This window comes from Peromyscus californicus, unplaced genomic scaffold, assembly GCF_007827085.1.
Source record: "Peromyscus californicus insignis strain IS unplaced genomic scaffold, ASM782708v3 Scaffold_21__1_contigs__length_65335640, whole genome shotgun sequence".
NCBI lineage: Eukaryota > Metazoa > Chordata > Mammalia > Rodentia > Cricetidae > Peromyscus > Peromyscus californicus.
The window spans coordinates 16,261,625-16,281,675 of NW_026294514.1; the positions used below are offsets into that span (position 1 = coordinate 16,261,625).

The following is a 20,051-nucleotide window of genomic DNA, read 5'->3' on the forward strand; positions in this document are numbered from 1 at the left end:
AGTTTTGACTGGCTGGAGTTTGCACGGGTCTTGTGTGTGTTGTTACAGTCACTGTGAGTTCATCTGTACATCTGCCCTGTGGTGCCAGAGAACTCTAATAAACTTCAAAGTCTTTCTATATTGGATCCAATCCTTTCCTCATTCCCCCTACGTTCTTTCCTCTGGAAAAATTAGAAATCGCTCTTACTTCAGCCATCATCAATCTCTGGCTCCAAGTGAACCTGCTCTTCCCTTCTATTCCTCTGCTCTCCTCCAGCCCCTAATGCTCATCTAACCACATCTAACAATCTCTGCTTACTGTGTACATTTGTGCATCTCCCCTCAAATAAGCTCAACATACATTTATGGAGCGCCTAGGAGACACAAAGCCCTGTGCGGAGCTCCAAGGGAGATTGCCAGAGGCTTGAGAGTAAGTGCCAGGTTCCCAGACAGCCACTGAGTAAGTACCACAAGGCCAAGTGAAAGGCGAATGCAGTGAGAATGACTAAATGGGGTGTCACAGTTAGGGTGTCTACTGCTGGGAAGAGACACCATAAACCACCGCAACTCTTACAAAGGAAAGCGTTCATTCAGTTGGGTGGCTTACAGTTCAGAGGTCCAGTCCATTATCATCATGGTGGGACATGGCGGAGTGCAGACAGACAAGGTGCTGGAGAAGGAGTTGAGAGTCCTACACTTTGCAGGCAACAGGAAGTAGGCCGTCTCCCTGGGCGTGGCTTGAGCGTATATGAGTCCTCAAAGCCCACCTGCAGGATCTCTGAGTTCGAGGCCAGCCTGGTCTACAGAGTGAGTTCCAGGAAAGGCACAAAGCTACACAGAGAAACCCTGTCTCTTGGGGAGAAAAAAAAAAAAAAAAAAAAAAGCCCGCCTCCACAGTGATATACTTCTTCCAACAAGGCCACACCTACTCCATCAAGGTCACACCTCCTAATAGCGATATTCCCTTTAGGGGCCATTTTCTTTCAAATTCTCACTCCATGTGGAGTGAGCACTGAGGGTGGAGATACAAAGGTAAGAGGAGGATGGACACTTGTCCTTGTACCTTTCCCCACTCCACTGAGAGCAGCAACCTACTGATGGTAGAAAGCATTATAGTGATCTGTCCTTCCAACGCCATTCCCCCTTCCCAGGCATAATTGATTAACCCAACAGAAGCCTATCTTCCATCCTTTCATATGTGATGATGGCTGGTACCCAGGGACTGGCTGATCAGTGGAGGCTCTCATTTCCAGGTGTCTTTCACTAAATGTAAACTAGTGACACAGTAAGATGTCACAAAAAGAAAGTCCTCTATTTGTTACTTTGCATGTAAATAACCTGTGGCTTTGTCATGTTTGGGCCAAATGGTTCACATTCATTATTTGCACTGTGGCATGCATCTCTGTGAGTGAAAACATACCTGAAACCAGTCCTGTGAGTTTCCAAGCAAATCCGAAGTCTCTGGGTTCCAGAAATGAGCCTACTCAGAAAGAAAACAGAAATTTGAAGGGAATTTTCCCAGAACTTCACTCAAAGTTAGAAGAAAAACAAATACAGTCATGTTTCTCTTTCCTACAGTAAATATGGTTTCTGTGGAAGACTTTCAAATTGGGGGGTTTCATCTTTATTTTAAAGAAATTAATAATACATACAAATAAGACTCCTAGGGTCACATGAGCAATCTGGAGTCCTGAGGTACTGACATACATGCAGTTTGGGTCCTTGTGTTAATCCAATCTCCTGAGGAAGCTGCCCTGGATTTGTTAGGATTGGCTCAAGGCAGGTCATGTGAGTCCCTCTGAGAAGCCTTCTCCAGGACAAACTGAGTTTCTGCTCTCCTCACCGACACTAAATCTCACACATAGAGAGACACTAAGGAAGAAGACACTAAAGATTAACAAAAACAACAGCATCTCAGCTCTTTCTCCCTCCCTTACTCAGTTCTGTGGCTAAAGAGGAAGTTTTGCGGTTTAGACCTATGACTTGGTCACTTTTCAGCAAAACAGTTTAATATTCATCATTTTCCTAGTTGCATGCATCATTGTGATTTGGAACATACCTGAAGCCATCCCTAGGAGTTTCCAAGCGAAACCTAAATCCCCTGGCTTCCAGAAATAATCCTATTCAGTGGGAAACGGAAACTTAAAGGGAATGTTCCCTTCATGGGATCATTCGATTTGAATATTTGGTGCTCAGCTGATGGCACTGTTTGGGGAAGTTGTAGAATCTTTGGTCCATGTGACCTGTCCAAAGGAAATGGGTTGCCCTGGAGTGGACCTTGAAGGTAATGTCCACTTACGGTTCCCATTAGCTTACTGATCCCCACATCCATGTGCGGAGCTTAGCTATCCCCCCAGTTCACAAGGCTGCTCTGTCTGCCTTCTCCATCAGGATGACTGTTCCTTTTGAAACTGTATGCCAAAATGAACTCCTTCCCCGACACTTACGTTGATTCTATCCCACGTCTTGTCTGTGTGGGGAAAAGTGACTCATATAGGAGGCTTTCTTTTTTTCTGCTTAAAAATTGTTACTTTTTAAGTGCCTGTGCATGTGTGTGGGCACACATGTGTACATGAGTGTAGCTTAGACCCTATGGAGCTAGAGTTACAAGAGGATGTTAGCCACCCCGTGTGGGTTCTAAGGAATGAATGGAACTCTGGTCCTCTGCAAGAGTACCCTTAACCTCTGAGCCATCTCCCCAGTCCCCAGAAATGGTTCTTTTAAATGTTTATATGAGCATATACATGTGATAATATTCGCAATAGTTTAGAAGCTGTTCTGGTGAAAGCCTATAGAAAATGATAGGCTTTAAGGGGAAAAAAAATGTTATAAACAGCAGACCAGGAGGAAAGTGCTCCCAGCCATCTTTGAACTTTCAATCTGTGTTTTTACAGAGCAACTCATTGTTTTTCTTCTCCCTGAAAAATTACAAACAATAACTGTTATGATGAGTTCTACAGAAAAAGACAATCTCCATGCCACCACTGCTTGACAAAGAGCAGCGCCTCACTTGGTGTCTGCCACATGTAAGCAAACTCCCCAACATATAATCCTCCTCCAGAGAAGCCCTCTGGGACCGTGATGCTATCTTGGGGTCGCCCTCTCTGCCCTGGGAACCCTCCCTCCTCCTTGCAGTGAGTGCTGGATCGTCACAGGGAGAGGTGTGAGAGAGGAGATAGTCTCCTCTCTGGCCCCACATGCACACCGTCAAGTCACTCAGGGTTGCGAGTCGCTCAGGGTGGCTTCTAGCCCGTCACCACTTGCTCTGGACTGTCTCTCCATAGCTTAAAAAAAAAGAAAGAAAAAAAAAAGCAAACCCCAAGGCATTCTGTCTTTTATAATGTTCTGTTTTAAAAGAGAGAAATCTTTAGAGAGAGACCAGGACCCTAAAAAAAAAAAAAACCCAAGGCCTGGAATTTCTCCCTTCTCTCTTCCCATTTTAAACAGGAAACATTCCCGCTAAGAGAGTCCAGAGGGAGTGTTGGTTGCGCGTTCATTTTAAGGCAGATAATGTTTGTGTGTTGCAAATGTCAGTGATTTATCCTGAGGACTTAAAATGAGTGCAGAGAAACCACATGTTCCACTTCATGCAGAGAAATACCTCTGGTAGCTTTTGAGAGGAAACACAGGTTAAGGATTTTTTTTAGTGTTTCTGCAATCTCCAGCTCGAGCCAAAGAAAACAGAAATGAGCATGATGGTTGAGAGAAGGGGTCTTTAATTTTTTTTTTTTACAATAAAAGATACAATGAGTGCTAGAAATTTTCTAAATAAAAAATGAAATTGTCAAGAAAAGGGATGGTGAAAACCGGGTCCTTTATTTTGCAGGGTCACAGTGACAGATGACTGGCGATGTATGCCTGCTCTATTTGTCATGGGCAATTTAGCATAGAGCAAAGCGGCCCGAACTGAGTAATGCCAGCTGATGCTATAAATAACTTGTACGCAAACAATTTAATTTTTTATCTGAAAACTCTCGCTAACGAAATTACCCCCCAAATTCATGGATCTATCATTCATTATTATACATAGCAAAATTAGGGCACACACCCACACAGATAAATGTAGATGGGAGACTGTATCATTCATCCTGAGGCCTACGTTGCCACATGCTCCCGGAGCTCAGAGCTTGTCAAACCTTCATTGATTTGGGGGACAGGGCTGTTTTAACATCCAACTCCACAGATTACAGGGTGATTTTGACCCTCACTGACAGCGCCTGATTAACCACAGGCATGGTATTCTTATATAGCCCTGTCACTTCTTTCAAGTGTCCAAGCGGTCTGAACGCTGACATTGGCAAGCTTTTCAGTAATTATTATTGTTGCTGTTTCTCCTTAAACATGAAGAGCAGAGGAATAAAGAATGGAGGAATCTGGTGACGTGGTAAATGGTACTGGCGAGTATGTGCACAGAAGGTTTATTGGGATTTTAAGGGCTGCAAACAGAAGTCATGTGTCTCACCCCAGGCTAGCCAAGATGCCATCATCTGCACATTGTCTAGAGACGGATTGTTTCTGTTACGGCGAACAGATCGGATGATACTTGTCTTCAGTAGAAACTTCCCGACAGGCTTGTTTCCGATTAGCCTGTGTTCTTGCCCTGGACCTTTCTGTATGCTGCCCATTATGCGGGGCAACTTGGTTTTTGCTACTGAATTTGTGATAGACTTAATTACTTTTATCACAGTTCCAGGTGGGTCTTTCCCAGCCTTGAGTTGAGAGTTCTTTGGGGAACCGTAGAGGGGAGGCGCGTACAGGGGTGTGACAGCAGCCACCCGGACTTAGCCAAGGCCACACACAGCCCACTCAATGAGCACCTCACCTTCTCGGAGGGAAATGAGTAAGTATAGTTTATGACGACTCTGACCCACTGTATTATTAATGCTACCATATCTCATACAGATGTGGGCTCTAACAGAGCGCAACCTCACTGTGTAGAGGAAACTAGTTTGATCGCTGTAATAAAAGTGAATATGAAGGGGGATAAACAATAACAATGCAGGGATGTATTTCTTCTCATGTACCAAGGTGAGTGTCAACTGTCCTAGGTGATATAGTAGCTCGTGGTGTCAAGGGCCAGAGTTCTTACATTCTTGTTGCTCTGCCTTCCCTGGCACGTGGTTTTCACCTTGAAGTCTAAGATGCCAAAGAGGAGACGATTCCCTCTCTCGTTGTTTAAGGGTACACTTCACATCTGCTCATATACCCTTGCCCAGACCTCGGGTGCGGTCACAGCCAACTGCGGCCATGGCAGAAGCATGCCGTCTTCAGCTGGGAGCAGCTCCGTAGCTCCTGACCCCCCCTCTCTCTGCTTCTCTTTCTAGGAGAGGCTCAGCAGATCCCATGGACTACCTGACCGCAGCACCCCGAGGGCGCTACAGTGAGAGAGAGCTTCCATACTACCCAGGGCCTCATCCTGTACATCCCCCGAGAGGGGGCTATCCCCACTCCTCAGATCTGAGGGTGGCAGATCTCCGATATCCGCAGTACTATCCGCGCCCACCAGCCCAGCAGCACAAAGGACCCTTCAGACAAGATGTTCCGCCTTCCCCACCTCAGCACCAGCGAGTTACAACCTATCAGGAGGTGGGCAGAGCAAGGCCCCGAGGGGGCAGCCCTGAGCGGAACCCCTATCGTAACCAGGATCCCAGGCAGAAGAACCCCATGACCGCAGCCGTATAGCTGAACATCAGACATCTTCCAAGCAAGGAAGACATCCAACACCACCTTTGCCCTTGCTAGACCCTGAGGCCTAACCCAGGTTTCGGTGCCCATGGTACAGGGACGCTCTTGCTCCCTGAGGATTCAATACTTGACTGCTAATCAGAAGAGAGAAAAAGGGGACAGGGGCTTGGGGGTGTGGATTCAAAAGGAAGAAGGAGTGTGGGGTCATAAAAACAGTACTTCCTGATACTTGAAAGGCTTGAAGAATTGGTCGATTCCAGGAGAGTGGCAATTGATTAACAGCCAGTGGAGCTCCACTATAGTAAACCCTGGCTAGAAAACCAGTGCTGATTACAAGCCCCGACCCCATCACTGCACAAAGTAGAGGTAGCAATACAGTGGAGGTTGTCTCGGCCAGGCCTAGTCACTCACATTCGGAGACTTACTCTCTCAGCCCTGACCTTGGAGCTGGGAGGCCTACACAGTAGTAGAGTAGAGAAGCTGCAAATACGGGCATCTTCACGAGCACTGTGTTTTCACTGAGAACAATGTAACAATAAAACATGACCAGTGACCTCTGTGAGACTTTCGGCCCAAAGGGAAGACTGCATTTCCTTATTTATAGTCGACCTTGGGCTCCTGGTACGGCTTGTTTGATTCATAACTTTCACATATCCTTGCTTTTGAGAGAAAAGCCAGTAGAATCAGAATGCAGTATTAGTGTCCTGGGAGGATGTGCACACCTGTCCAAGCTTCCAGAAGGAGCTCATTCCAACCACGAACCACAGTGAGCAGGTGAAGAGGGGTGGCGGTCCCTCGGCCCTTGCTTTCCCCTCTCCCAGGCCCTGACATGCTTGCTTGGAGATCGCTCCTTCCAGAGTCCTCCCCAAATGCCTATAATTATGTTAACTGAGACCTCTACTTTTAGACTTCTATGTAAGGGATAAAGAAAACATGTGAGTGGTGTGGGTAAAGAAAGGAGAGCCTGCTGGTCAGGCCACACAGAAAGCAATGTCCTGGGGATGTGAATTCCAGACTCAGTGCCAAACAGTACCCATCTGCCCCTGGGTCAGTGAGGAAACTGGTCACCAGAAAGAAGTAGATAAAAGTGTGTGTGTGTGTGTGTGTGTGTGTGTGTGTGTGTGTGTGTGTGTGTGTTCAAACACATGTGATTACCAGTATGGAGAGTAGAAGGGAAAATTGCCTTCTGGAAGTTTGATGAGGAAGAAATCAGAGGAAGTAAAGAGAGAAGACTCGTAAGATTAAATCAGTCTGCATCTGCTATATCTCATTAACAAATGTCAGGGCAAAGCCAAGGTCTCCACCTGATTTAAAAGACAAAAGAAAGAAAGAGAGCATTCTGGCTCAAGAAGCTGAAAAGCCACTCTTGCTTCCTTTGAGCTTTTCTACACAACAGAGCGTCTGAAGCTTCCAATCTGATCCAAACAGGGACACACGCAAAAGACTGAGAAACGGCAGACGCGGCCAGCACTATGAATTTCTCAGCGACTGCTAAGTACTTTAAGCCACCCACCTCCCCTCTCGCCCCCCTCCCCAAAAGGTCTTTAGTTCAATATAGACATATTTTGGCTGAGAGTAGAATACCACTGACCAACAGAATTGACTGAATTATAGTATTCTAAAATACATAGAGTAGCCATCTGGCCCAATTTAGGCTTTTTTTTTTTTTTTTTTAATAGTTTTGTTACCAAGAATGATGCAGCTGCTGGGTTTAGACGTAAATGGTGTCCTTTGCTGGACTTCGAGAGAGATCGTTATCTAAACCACAGTGACTGAGGCCCTCTGAAAACTGACTGTCAACTTGCTTTTTGCCCTCTGCCCTCCCTTTTCAGCCAGCACCCTTACATCATATGTAATTTGTCCAGTGGGGTGGAGGATCTCAGACTCTGCCCAACAAGGTATTGTGGCGACACTGTAGGGTCCCTGGCCACCGTGCTGAAAATGGCATTTCCTTTAAGCCAAGGAATCCTGAAAGAAACTGATACAGTGAAGGAAATGCAACTTTTTTGGGGGGACGGGGGAGAGAATTAGAACAACTCTTAAGCCAGGCATGGTACCACATGCCTAGAATCCAAGCAGTCAGGAAGTCAAGGCAGGCAGACGCAAGGTGGCAGCTAGCCTGAACTGAAGGGTGAGCTGAAGACCAGCCTGGACTATATAATGAGACCCCCTCTAGGGCGCTTTTTTTTTTTTTTTTGAGGAGGGGTTGTTTTTGTTTGTTTTTAAGATTACTCTTGGTGTGTTCTATATTTTCCTCAAATTTCTGTAAAGCACTGATTCTATCCAAGGCAGAAGTTTCCCCTTACAGAAAGGCTGGACCACTTAAAGGTGGGCCACGGTCAGGCGACAGTGGTGTGCTCTGGAGAAGAGGCACTTGAGGATAACTGCTCATGTCTCTGGCTCCGGCACTGACACCTTGGGCACACAGTACCCTATCTGCAGGCTTCAGACCAGCTGCTTCAGACCTTGGCTTTGTGTTGGGTACACAGTCCATCCAACAGTTGCTAATCCTGAGAGGCCCTCTGAGGCTCAAAGGTATTATTAAAGAGAACAAAAAGGAGATGAGAACAGCTTTCTTTTCTTGCTTCAAAGTATAGCAATCTCTGCATTTGATCCTGCCCTAAAGAACTAACATTATATTTTGACGGAGGCTGCATCAAGCCAAGCAACGGTTAAGAACCGCTCGGGCAGTAAGCTTTATGCTGGAGTACTGTCCCGCCCACTGTCCCCTCTCCACAGCCGCAGGACCATTTTTCAGTGCTCTAGGAGAACGGCTGGCCATCTGGAAGTCCAGGCTATGATAAGCAGGTCCCCAGAAGAAGAAACTAGCTCCCAGTCTATGTACAACCTTGGGGAAACTCACCTGGGTATCTCTCTGTAGCTGGGAACAGAGAGAAAGGTTTATGAAGACCTACAAACCTGTTAGCAGGCCATCCAGCTTCATGGGCCCTCTTTCCTCCCTTTCTCCTATAACTAGAAAGATAAGAGAGAGAGACCACTAAAAACCTCTAGTCTCTAGAGAATACAGTCTTCCACAGAGAGAGAAACACCGCCCATTGGTCCATCACACCCCTGGGCTGAGGCACCATCCTTCTTGGCTTAATACTGTTTCCCTCCAGAGTTAAGCAGTAGGCAAACAAAGGAACATTTTCTTAAATCATGATTTCATAGCAAACAAAGCTTAGGAAAAAATTATTCTAAAACTCATTATTCCGAGACTTTTCAGAACATCTATGTTGAACCCACAGGACCTCGTGGAGCAAAAGTCTGATGGATTCGATGGCATCATAGAGAAACAGAGCCTTGGAGGCTTTATTGGAGCCTTATTTCTGCTACCGACAGAATAAAATTAAAACAGGATCCACTGCCTTGATTTTTTTTTTTTTTTTTTTTTTTTAGCTAAATCTACCTTGTGAAGGAATCCTCCTGCAACTTCAGGATGGAAGAGCTGGTTCCTCTGTTCCCTGGTCCACAGAGGGACCAAGACCATAAAGAGCAATTACTTTTCCCTTCACTGAAAATCAACAGTGTTTCATTTTGTTTGCTTGCTGTTTAGTGTTTGAGCAGTGTTACAGAATTTCAGGCCTGTGGAAAGAATTGAAAGGTGATTGACAAAAGGAATGTGTCTCTGTAAAATTCCCATCAGCATTAAACACTGAGATCCACTGTGAGCAGCTTTCAAACTGTCCTTAAATTGAGTAGACATCCCACAGCTTCCCTGTGCGTGTGAACAGAAAGTCCCAAGTTTTACTCAATTAGGCAGGAGGGAGTTCCATTCAGAAAAATCCATAATAGTGTTTCTCGTAGAAACAGGGAGATGGGAAAGGGGATTCTCCATAAGATATCCCTACAAAGTCACCTTTCTGATAAAAGAGAGGGCAAAAAAAAAAAGTTAGAAATCTAAAAATAAGCCAGGACTCTCACGTGGAACTATGACTTCGAAGTGTAACTTTCTCCCTCCTCTCCTTAAATAGGCACACAATCTCCCACGGCCTGGCTTTTAAAGTTGGGTTTGGCTACTAAGCTCAGAGTGGGAAGGGAACCATTCCCAAAGACTCTGAGCCCATCTCTTGATCTGCTCTTCAGAAAGTGTTCTGTTCCATCTGCAATGCTATTTACTACTGGAACATAAAACAAAGTCTGTTGTTTGTACCCATACTTTCTCTCGTCTCCCCTGTTCTTTTATGATTACCAAGTCGTCTGTTCATATATTCTAAAGATAAATTATGTGAAATCGTATTTTGGCATATGGGGATGGAGAGTGAATTCTTTACAAACTTTTTAATATGCTCCCATTTATATCACTGAAGACATTTTGGATGTTATTGTATATGAGTATATAAATTTTTCATGTTTTATTTTGCATTAAAATAAAGCTTTATTCAATCAGTGAGATATCAGTGTCTTGATTTGTTTGGGGAATCTGATGAATGATTAGGTGGACCTGTGCGTGCTCACTCTGTAGCAGCAATATCTAATACAGTGGCTCTCAATCTTCCTAATGCTGCGACCCTTTCATACAGTTCCTCACGTTGTGGTGACCCCCCCACCATAAAATTATTTCCATTGCTACTTCATAACTGTAATTTTGCTATGGTTATGAATCGTTTCATAAATATTTGTGGAGGTTTGCCAAAGAAGTTGAGACCCACATGTTGAGACCCACTGGACTAAATAGTTGAGTAGCTCCATAGCAACACCCAAGAAGAGCAGCAGGGCAAAGGGGCATCGGCTTCATGCAGACAAGATTGGACAGAGAGAGGCTGAGCTGCAGTGTGCTCACGGTGCAGCACCAGCCATGTCCACGGGAAACTCTGGAGAACATTGGACACTCAGACAGAGTTTCCTCAAGTAAGGATGAAAGAGTGGGACTTTATGCCACATGGTTACTCTAGGAAGAGGAAAAAACCTAGGGTCAGGCAGTTTTCTTAGGTGAGGCACACACACACTCCACCCCCACCCCCAAGAGCCGTAGCAGCTGGGACCATTCTTGGTTCATTCTCTTAGCAGCTGAGAAAGTATTTCTTTTATGGAGGGAGATCAAAGCCTCCCACCATGGTAGCCACAACATCATTTAACACTGCCTGCCTCTTTCACTCTAGAATCACCCTCACCTCACCTTTAGAAGGTCACCTTCAACAACGTCACTGTCACTCTCAAGGCCCCTCACTCACTTTCAGCCCTTTCCATATTTCTAGCAAGTTCATCTACTTGGCGAGTTCAGCCAAGGTTTCGCTAATCTCCCAGCTCTATCCAGGCTGACTGCTTTGACTCACATCTTATTCTGAACATTCCTGCTTTTTTTCTGGACATCCAGATGGTAATGACTCCACAAGCCCTTTAAACTCAAGTGCGTGCAAGCTTGCTCCCAATACCTGTTCTCACAATTCTGTTTGTGGACAATGGTACTACCACATCCAGTTACAAGGCAGAAATCTCCACCCACACTCATGCACCATGTACACTCTGTAGACACTGTACATCAGACTTCAAACATGCCCACACTTCCTGGTGCTATGACATGACTCAGTCTCCTCACTTTGTCCCCTCAACCCTCTCCACAGCCGTCTACAGCATCTCATTTATCTCTGAGCTTCCTCTCTCCGGCCCACCTCTGTTCTCTAAGGCTTGCACCCTGCTTTTGTAAATACATCTTCCCAGAATACCTCCATGCCCGCTCATTTCTGTAGTGGTCTAGAATTCTTTCACACTACATCACCCACACCCACCTCTAACTCTATTTTGGCGGCGGGGGTGGGGGGTGAGGGGTGGGAGGGGGGCTCTGAAACAGAGAACTGTCCAGACTACCCAGCTAGAGGCAGCAAAGTCTTTAATAAAAAATATTGAAAATTGGTAGACATGGATTTAAAACATTGATTAGGTGTTAGCCACTAATTCACTGCATAACCTTGGGCAAAATACTTATCTCTCTGGTATTTCTTGTGAAATGAATTTCTCTGTATCTCAGAGAAGAGGCAGTTGTGTGCGTCTCCTCCCAACACTACTCTGAGTGATGACATGTTGACAGTTTGAGATGGACCAAGCTGGAAGTATCCAAACCACAGAGAGTGGATATAAGTGACACTTGAGTGCCTTCTATTCTGGAGAATAAGGTATCAAGAATTTACCAGTACACTATGGTAACAGCCATTGATAGAGGGCTGGCAAGATGAATCAGTGGATAAAAGCACTTTCCCAGCAAGCCTGATGACCTGAGTTCAATCCCTGGAATGCATGTACTGTGGCATGTACATGAGCATGCATGTATACAAACACACACACACACACACACACACACACACACACACACACACACACACACAGAGTTGGTCTTATTTAAAAAAAAATAATCACCAAAGATACTAATCTCTGCCCTGCTCGTATACACAGATGTACACATACAAACTTACGTCTTCAAATCTCTCCGGGTTTCTCTATCACTTGCAAGTTTAAGTTGTAAGTCCAGAGCCTTTCAAAATCAGCCCATCCCTCCTTCCTATCTCTTACTGCTTCTCATTTTCCGTCTGTGCTACTATTATTTCAGCGTCTTAAATTTAATCTGGACATACTGTACCAGGGCCATGGCAGTAGAAGGATAGTTGTCCCTGCTGAATGCCCTATAACGGACCCTTCCTAGGCCCTGAAGTCCCAGACCAGGCAGCTCTTTCTCTAGAAGCCCTTGAAGTTGAGAGAATGGCTTCCTGACCAAATCTCCCCTTCGAAATCAGAGATCCTTCCTAACTAAAAGACCTGAGGCTGAAGACCACATTTCTTCACAGCTCAGGTTCTGCACAGGTCTCAGCTCTGACAAGGCAGACCCCATGGCTGAAAGAGAGACGTGAAGGTTAGTCATGCTTCTATTTCAAACCTGGTCACAGAGCCATTGGGCTTCGGGGCAGGAGCACCCAGACCCCCGGCTGCATGAGAAACCAAGACCGTGTGGTGGTTATTCATTGGGATAGCTTGGAGTCCACCTGATGGAATGTGACTCATTCCTGCACACAGGAGCCTCTGACTTTCTGATCATCCCGAGAGTAGCAACCCCCATAGGGAGCCTAGATCTGTTACTGTGAATTTATTCCCAGAAGCAGTACACAGAGGTACAAGGAGCTCAGTTGTCTGCCATTGAACAGACCAAGACATGGTCCACGCCCCTCCTCCCAGCACAGAGTTGGTAATTCCACACTGTATGTTACTGAGATACCTTCTGCAGATCCTCAATAAAACTTTTATGACCCGTATTACAGCGATTAGTTTCCAAGTCTGTGTGGCCAGATAAGGTGTGCCGTATTTGTAACACATTGCCTGGCTCTGGCTTTATGCTCTAGAAATATTTGTTGAATTCATTTGAATGAAGAAATGAGGTGTGAGGGTTCTTTCCCTGAATTGCCGGGATGCTGACATTCCTCCTCGAAGCCCAGACCATAAATCTCCAAGTCCTGTTGTTAAAGTTCGCCTGGCAGTATTCTTGAAGCGCAGGGTGTTAGCTCACGTGGGCATGCCGGAGCCTAATTTAAAACACGACAAAGCAGACCAGGAGATTGTAAATGCAAGGGGTGATGCATTATTTAGAAGGTAAAAAAGAGACTTAAGTAAAGAGAAAGTGTATTACTTACAAGCGGCTAAGATGGAAATACTTTTAGTCACACATGATTACTATTATTATTGTATAATTCCTGGATTTTAGGAAGCTCTTTGCAATCACTTGCATTACTTGTTCCTTTCGACAGCCATGGATGGTGAGTCGGAACGACTCTCTGACTTTCCACAAAGAAGCTGAGTCCTGCATACAATGGTCCTAAAATAAAGATTTAATGGAAGCTGTTTTGACATGTCCAAAGAAACCGTAGGTTACTTTGTGTCTTAGCAATTGAAATGCTCTTTCAGTGGCCACGTTTTGCCTGACTAATTATTGTTTACATCTCATGCTGAATATTTCATGATCACAGTAATTTTGGCTTCTCATGTAGTCAAAGTCGATCAAGTTCTCTCTTATTTCACACAGGGGGAAACCGAGGCATCAAGAAGTCAACATCCCGTAACATGGGACTGAAGGAAGACGGAAAAGCTAAACTTACTCTGTCCTTTCTTTCTATGAGAGTTCTCTTTATGAGAGTTTCCCATGTTGTGGACACCATGCTGGGCTCTCTTCTTTGCAGCATGAGTGGTGGGCACGCCACCGAATTTTATTAAAAGACCCTCTGTAACATGGGCCAACTGCGCTTCACATGTGTGTGCGTCCCTCAGAGGTCATGGCCACTGTGGTTGTCATCTCAAAGACTGTTGTGCTAGTAACTCTCGCTGCTATGACAAAAGCCACTTGAGGGAAGAAGGCTTTTGTTTTGGTCATTTTGATGGTCGGTTTCTTATGGCTTTTTTTTTTTTTTCTCCTCACTGTTTAAAGGGATGACAGTCCATCACGGCACAGGAGGCGGTGGAACCATGGGGCAGCTAGTCAATGCTGGTTCTTGGCTGCCTTCTTGCTTTTCCCATTTTATTCTAGACCACGGGACGATGCTCTCCATATGTTCAGAGTGTGTCTTCCTTCCTCCAGTCAACCTTTCTGGAAATGCCCTTCTAGACATACCCAGAGGTGTGTTCTAAATGATTCCAAACCCAGTCAGGTTGACATGAAGGTCCACCATCACACCATTTTAAATATCATCCTTGGAACTTGAACCTTTGCCTGCTTCAAAGCAACCCTCCCTACCCAAGCCTAAATACTCACGTTTAACTGCGTGACTCAGAATGTGGGACATCTTTAGCTTTAATTGAACCCTGTTGGCCCTTGCTTAATTTCTGAGCTTTTCTACCTACTCAGGTTAATAAGAAATACAATCATGAAACGACAATGGTAGACCAGCAGGTCCCACCACAGGCAGCCTCAAGTTCAAACCTATGGGCTCTGAGAGGAGAAAGCCACGCTCATCAAGAGCTGAGGCAAGGCTAAAGGTGAGGCGCGTTTGAGGGAGCAACAGAAGAAAGCCTGTGAGGAGAAACCACCTTTGATCACAGGGCCAGGGAGTTCCTGTGAAGATACAGCATCTGAAATCACCTTAAAAGACAGGAAGAAGCCGGGCGATGGTGGCGCACGCCTTTAATCCCAGCACTCCGGAGGCAGAGCCAGGCAGATCTCTGTGAGTTCGAGGCCAGCCTGGACTACCAAGTGAGTTCCAGGAAAGGCGCAAAGCTATACAGAGAAACCCTGTCTCGAAAGACCAGAAAAAAAAAAAAAAAGACAGGAAGAATAGGAACTGGGATGACAAAGAGACACATTGTCTTTCCAGATAAAGACCAGAATGGAAGGGTCCAGGTAGAGCCAGGAAGCTTCCAGATAGATGTGACTGGAAGGCAGGAGGAGGTTTATAGGTTGTTGGTGGTAGCCAGCCGCTTCCAGTACTGAATCAGAGTCAGAGACCAGCCTAAATGGTTTTTTTCTAACTTACTCATTAGATCATCAGATTTACGATTTATAAATCAGAGCCATAAATGAAGGCAACTTGCCTTTAAGATTTTAGCTCCAACAAAAACAAGCTACTGAGTTTCTTGAAAGACTCTCTCACACAAATGGATGCTTATGTAATAACGGCCTTGTAAAAGCACCATGCACACAGACCTGGAAAAACTCTAAAGTTGGTTTGTTCTAGAAAGAAAAGGGAGCCAGCCCATTCGGTGTACAAAATTGATGCTCGTGTCCATGTTCATTAGGTGGACACGACCCCACCCTACAGAAGAGAACACTGAGGATGTAGCAGTCAAAGAATGAGGCCATAGTGATTACCATTTCATGTAACACTAATTGCTAAACTGTCTTATTAATAATAATAAAAAAAAACCCAGAGCCAGATATTGGGGTAAAAGATCAGCGAGGCAGAGCAGCAAGCCACTAGTTCTTACCCCTACAAAATCCTAGGCTGAAAGAGAGCAAGATCCTCTCTCCACCCTGCCTTATCCTTTCCTCTGTCCACCCAGCTCTATCACTTCCTGTCTTTCTATACAGACCTCCAGACCTCTATCGTTAACTAGTGGCTAGCTCCTCCTTCTGATTTTCAGCTTTATTTGTTAGAGCACAAATAAAATATCACCACAGTTTCAAGTATGTGCCATGTTAGAGGTATTCCGAACCTGTAACTGCAGATTTTGACATTTCGGTCTCGGGAACAGTCAGCTGTATGTTAGTCTCCCTATATATTAAATTGTAATCTATACAGACAGCAGTTTTGAACGGTATCCAGGTAAGTAAGCTGCACTCCTGGTGGAAGTCAGACAGGTAGATGAAACGTTGATGGCTTAATCCCTCCAGCGATTAAAGGTATAAGCAGACCTGGGCCCTGTGGTGGAAAGAGGCTGCCAGAAAATTTATTAAGAGCCATAAAGTGCAGGGCCATAATTTCAACAGGTTATCTGCTTCCACGGCTAATTGTTTTCCAAGGCTTCCCGGCTCAGACGCATTCAGCATTCTTATCACCTGGGAAATGCGCACTTCTTGGGATATTTTCCAGCGGGCAGCCACCTCTGTCCCCCCCCCTCCCCCGCAATCACAGCGGTATTTTTGCTCAAAGAGTTGTGGATTAGATTTAAGGGCCGTTGCAGCCACAATGCGCAGCCCTTGCTGATCTTCAGTGAGAGCTGTGGCGTCGCCCTTTGATTTATGGAGAGTGCAGCTCAAACCCAGCCCTCTGCTTTATTAAAGCAGCTTTTAGTCAGCATTAAGCCTCCCCAGCTCCGAGGCTCCCAAGAGCTCCACCACCCTGCAGTCAAAGTCCCTTTGATAAGCAGCATTCTGGGTGATTGCAAACACAGGGACTTCGCTTTGGGCCTGCCCACAGTCTTGCCTCCCTTGACCTTCCAGGTGTGAGTTGGGGGCGTGGGGGGGGGGCTAAGCACAGGCCCAGGCTTCCTCGCCAAGTGGCCTTTCAATATCCGTTTTCCGACCCCATCTTGACCTTCTCAGTATGGCAGTGTTTGGCCTGAGGCTATACCTCTTCATGGTGGATTTCTTTTTTTTTCTGTTGCCCATTCAGGCTTTAAAGGGGAAGCCTTAGAGAGCAGCAGACACAGGGCTTTGGGACCCGCTTTCAAAGGCACTAGCTCTCTGAGCTGTGTTTTGAAAAACCAAGTGAAAGGATGGAAGACCTCCCGCCCCCAATAAAGGGCGCCGTTAGATCAAAGAGCATTTACATGTCTGTCGGTGAACAGTCATTTGAGGGTAGCAAGTGTGCAAACCATGCTATGAGCCTGGAACTTCGCTGGTGCTGTTATCTAATGTCTTCCTACAGGACACAGCCTGAGCCTGCGCAGGGGAGCCTGAGAAGGGACAGTATTCACTGTAGGTGACAGCCAGGCCCAGCGCCTCTAGCTTTCAACCAAGTGCTTCCCCAAGCTGCCCCTCCTCTTCGTCACTCTAAGCAACTCCATGAAGCGGGGCAGATGAACATGGCCAGCTTGGGTCAAGATGGAGTTAGGGCACATAGCAGATAGCCTCCTCTCTCCCCCGTTGCACCTGAGGGAGAGCCAAGCAGAGCTCTCTGCTAACTGGATTTGCCAGGGACTCCCGGTGGTCCGGAAAAGCTGGGTAACCCAGTCAGTGACTAACCGTCTGCCAGCCTCAGCTACCTACTACCTGTCTCTAGAGGGCTCACAATCATGGTGACCTTGAGGGTCCAGAGGAAACAGCAGGAAGTATTCAGCACCTCAGCTGAGAGGACTCCCTGTTACCATCCCCAGCCTTGGTTTTCACAAGGAATCTGACTGAGAGTCCAGATAGCATGCAGTTTCCAGGAGAAAGCTATTTCCTCTCGATATTCTGCTTACAGCAGCCTGATGAACACTGGTGAGCCCGAATAACCTGGCCTGACCACCAACTAGGACTGGGTCACAATGTCTTTAACACCCGTCCCCGTGCACCTGGCCCATTTCTTCTCCATTACTGAGCAGGCCTCTGACGTGTGTGCGTGCGCCATCTCTACAGTACTTTGTTACAGGCGGTCCCGGTCTCTGTCTGCTGTTTCTAATTCTTGGCCTCTTCAAGGCATTGAAGCAAAGGTTTGCGGGGTTTGCAAAGTAGAAAGGAAATTTGATTCAGAAGCAAAGCAGTGGGGTTGGGGGTGGGGCGACAGACAGATCAGGAAAATGCGCTGTTGAGAGGACAGTGGACCACACAAGTTAAGGTACCCGAGGACCCTGATCATTGTTGGGGCTTCCTTTGATGGAGCTCAAGAGAAGGGGAGTTTGGTTGCCACAGGGCATATATAGCACAGTGGCCTTTTGTGGTTGTTCAAGGCTTCAATTAAACCTTTGCTCCCTACACATCAATGTGTGTCCTTCTGTAACGTATACACGCCTAAGTATGCGTAGGCGTAAGGTGGGAACTGAGAGATTCTCTCTAGAAGTTCCCTGGGAGACACGGATGAGCTTATTGTGCACATACCCCAAACCAGTTCAGCGCAGAAATGCCTCCTTGATCTCCTACCTGGTTCTAACTGGGAATATGTTTGAATAAAAACTGTCTAGGAAACGGAGATTTTGGTGGTTTGTCAGGGGAAGAGAGGCTTATTTCATTGTTTGGAAAGGAATGTCCATGCATCTTGATGCACGTGGAGCCATCTCGGGTTACCAGGTGTACTGTCAGGAAAGGGGTGTATGTGCACAGTGCCTGCCAGAGATGGTGCGAGGTAGCCCAGTGCATTGTTAGAAGAGAGATGTCTGTAGCCCGAGCCAATCAGCATCCCGGGGTGCTGCTACTCCCAGTATTTCCCCAACTCTGCTTTCTTTCTCTGTGTGTTAATTGTATTAACATCTCCTTAGAACAAAATGATCTTGAATTTTTCCTCTCTCAGTTACTGCAGTGAATTTTCATTAAAAATAAGATACATAGGGAAACACTAAGTGAATGCCCATACAAAACGACACGGTAGTACTTACAGTGTGGTCTGTGTTTAGAAATGCATGCTGACCATATAGAGGTACCTGGGAGTCTCTGGGGCTTCCAGCAGGTAGAGTCACTTCTGAGAGATGCATGTGTGGGACTGAATGCTAGAGTTCCAAGCACAGCTAAGGGGGGGATGGGGCAGTATGTGGAACAGTGTCAGAACGTTCTCAGTCTGACACAACGACGATGTTCTAAGAGGAGATCTCCACAAGGAGATCTTACTTGGCTCTAGCTTCCACCTGTCCATGGGTCCTTGGCTCTGGCTCCCCAGCAGCAGGTGACTGCTGATTCTCCTGGAAGCACCAGAGATAAACGAGACTGTACGCAAAGAGCAAGGGCAGCAAATGTGATCTTTCCCAGGGGCTCCTTCCCCAAGCCTGAGAAATGCATTAGAATCAGAACAGACTTCGAAGTTCATCCCTTCTAGTGTCTTTCAAGCAGATTTTGACCTTGGCCCAGACTAAGGCATACAAGTTACATCTCAACCTATTACATATGTACATTTATGCATTAAAAATAAGGTTCATAAAATAGTACTGACTTGTGTCATTCTATATTCCGTTTCTTTTTCATCAAAAATACCCCATAAAAGGATTCTTGTGATCCATATGAACTGAAACTCAGAATTTTAAAAAGTAAGACACTGCCCCCTGCCAAATGACATGATTTGCTAAAAGTCACCCAGCTAATTGGCCTCACAATCATCAAGGGTTGCCATAACAAAATACCAAATGCTAGGTAGCCTAAAACTAAACCATGTACTGGCCCAGAACATGAACATAGAACTAGAATTAGAACATGGATGTTGGGTGTCAATAGTTATGGCTCCTTCTCCAGCCCCTTATTGGGGAATCTAGTTCATGGACCTCTTCTACGTCTGATGTCCCTTGACATTTCTTGGTTTTAAAACGCTCCACTCCAATCCCCACCTCTACCATCAAGTGACATTCTGTCACTGTGTCCAAAAATCCGCTTTTTATAAAGCTGCTAGGGTTAGCACACCTGTCAGCAGGGACCCTGGGAGGGAGAAGCTGGGGGATTGGGAGTCCGGAGATCGACTTTGCTACACAGTGAGCTCAGACCTACCTTAGGCTGAGACACTGTTTCGACTCCCTCCCCACAACCCCAAAATGGTTAGGTTTTAGATCGGAGCCCACCCCAAACCCAATACAACTTCAATTTAACTGGATTATGTTGGCAAAGACCCAATATCTAAAGGAAATTACATTTACAAATGGCAGCAGTTAAGACTTTAAAATAACCTTTGAGACAAAGCAATATAAACCGACACAGTAGCAGTACAGAGAATTGCCCCATTGTGTGTACCTTGCATCAGCACCTCAACCAAGTCAGCACCTCAACCAAAGCCTTTGCCTAGGGCACAGCAAAGACTCTTGCATGTTGTGGGTTTTTTTTTTTTTTTTGCTCTTTTGGGGGACCCAGCTCCCAATAAATC

At 45.8% G+C, this 20,051-nt stretch overlaps 1 protein-coding gene across 1 annotated transcript in view; it reads left to right on the forward strand.

Moving 5' to 3' along the window:
* Pard3b (par-3 family cell polarity regulator beta) overlaps nt 1–10,057 on the forward strand; it is a 986,690-nt gene extending 976,633 nt beyond the window's left edge. The window contains exon 23 of the mRNA XM_052749631.1: nt 5,304–10,057. Coding sequence (XP_052605591.1) covers nt 5,304–5,661 — 358 coding nt within the window. The 3' untranslated portion in view covers nt 5,662–10,057. The remainder of the gene's footprint in view (nt 1–5,303) is intronic.
* Nucleotides 10,058–20,051: the final 9,994 nt, after the last annotated feature.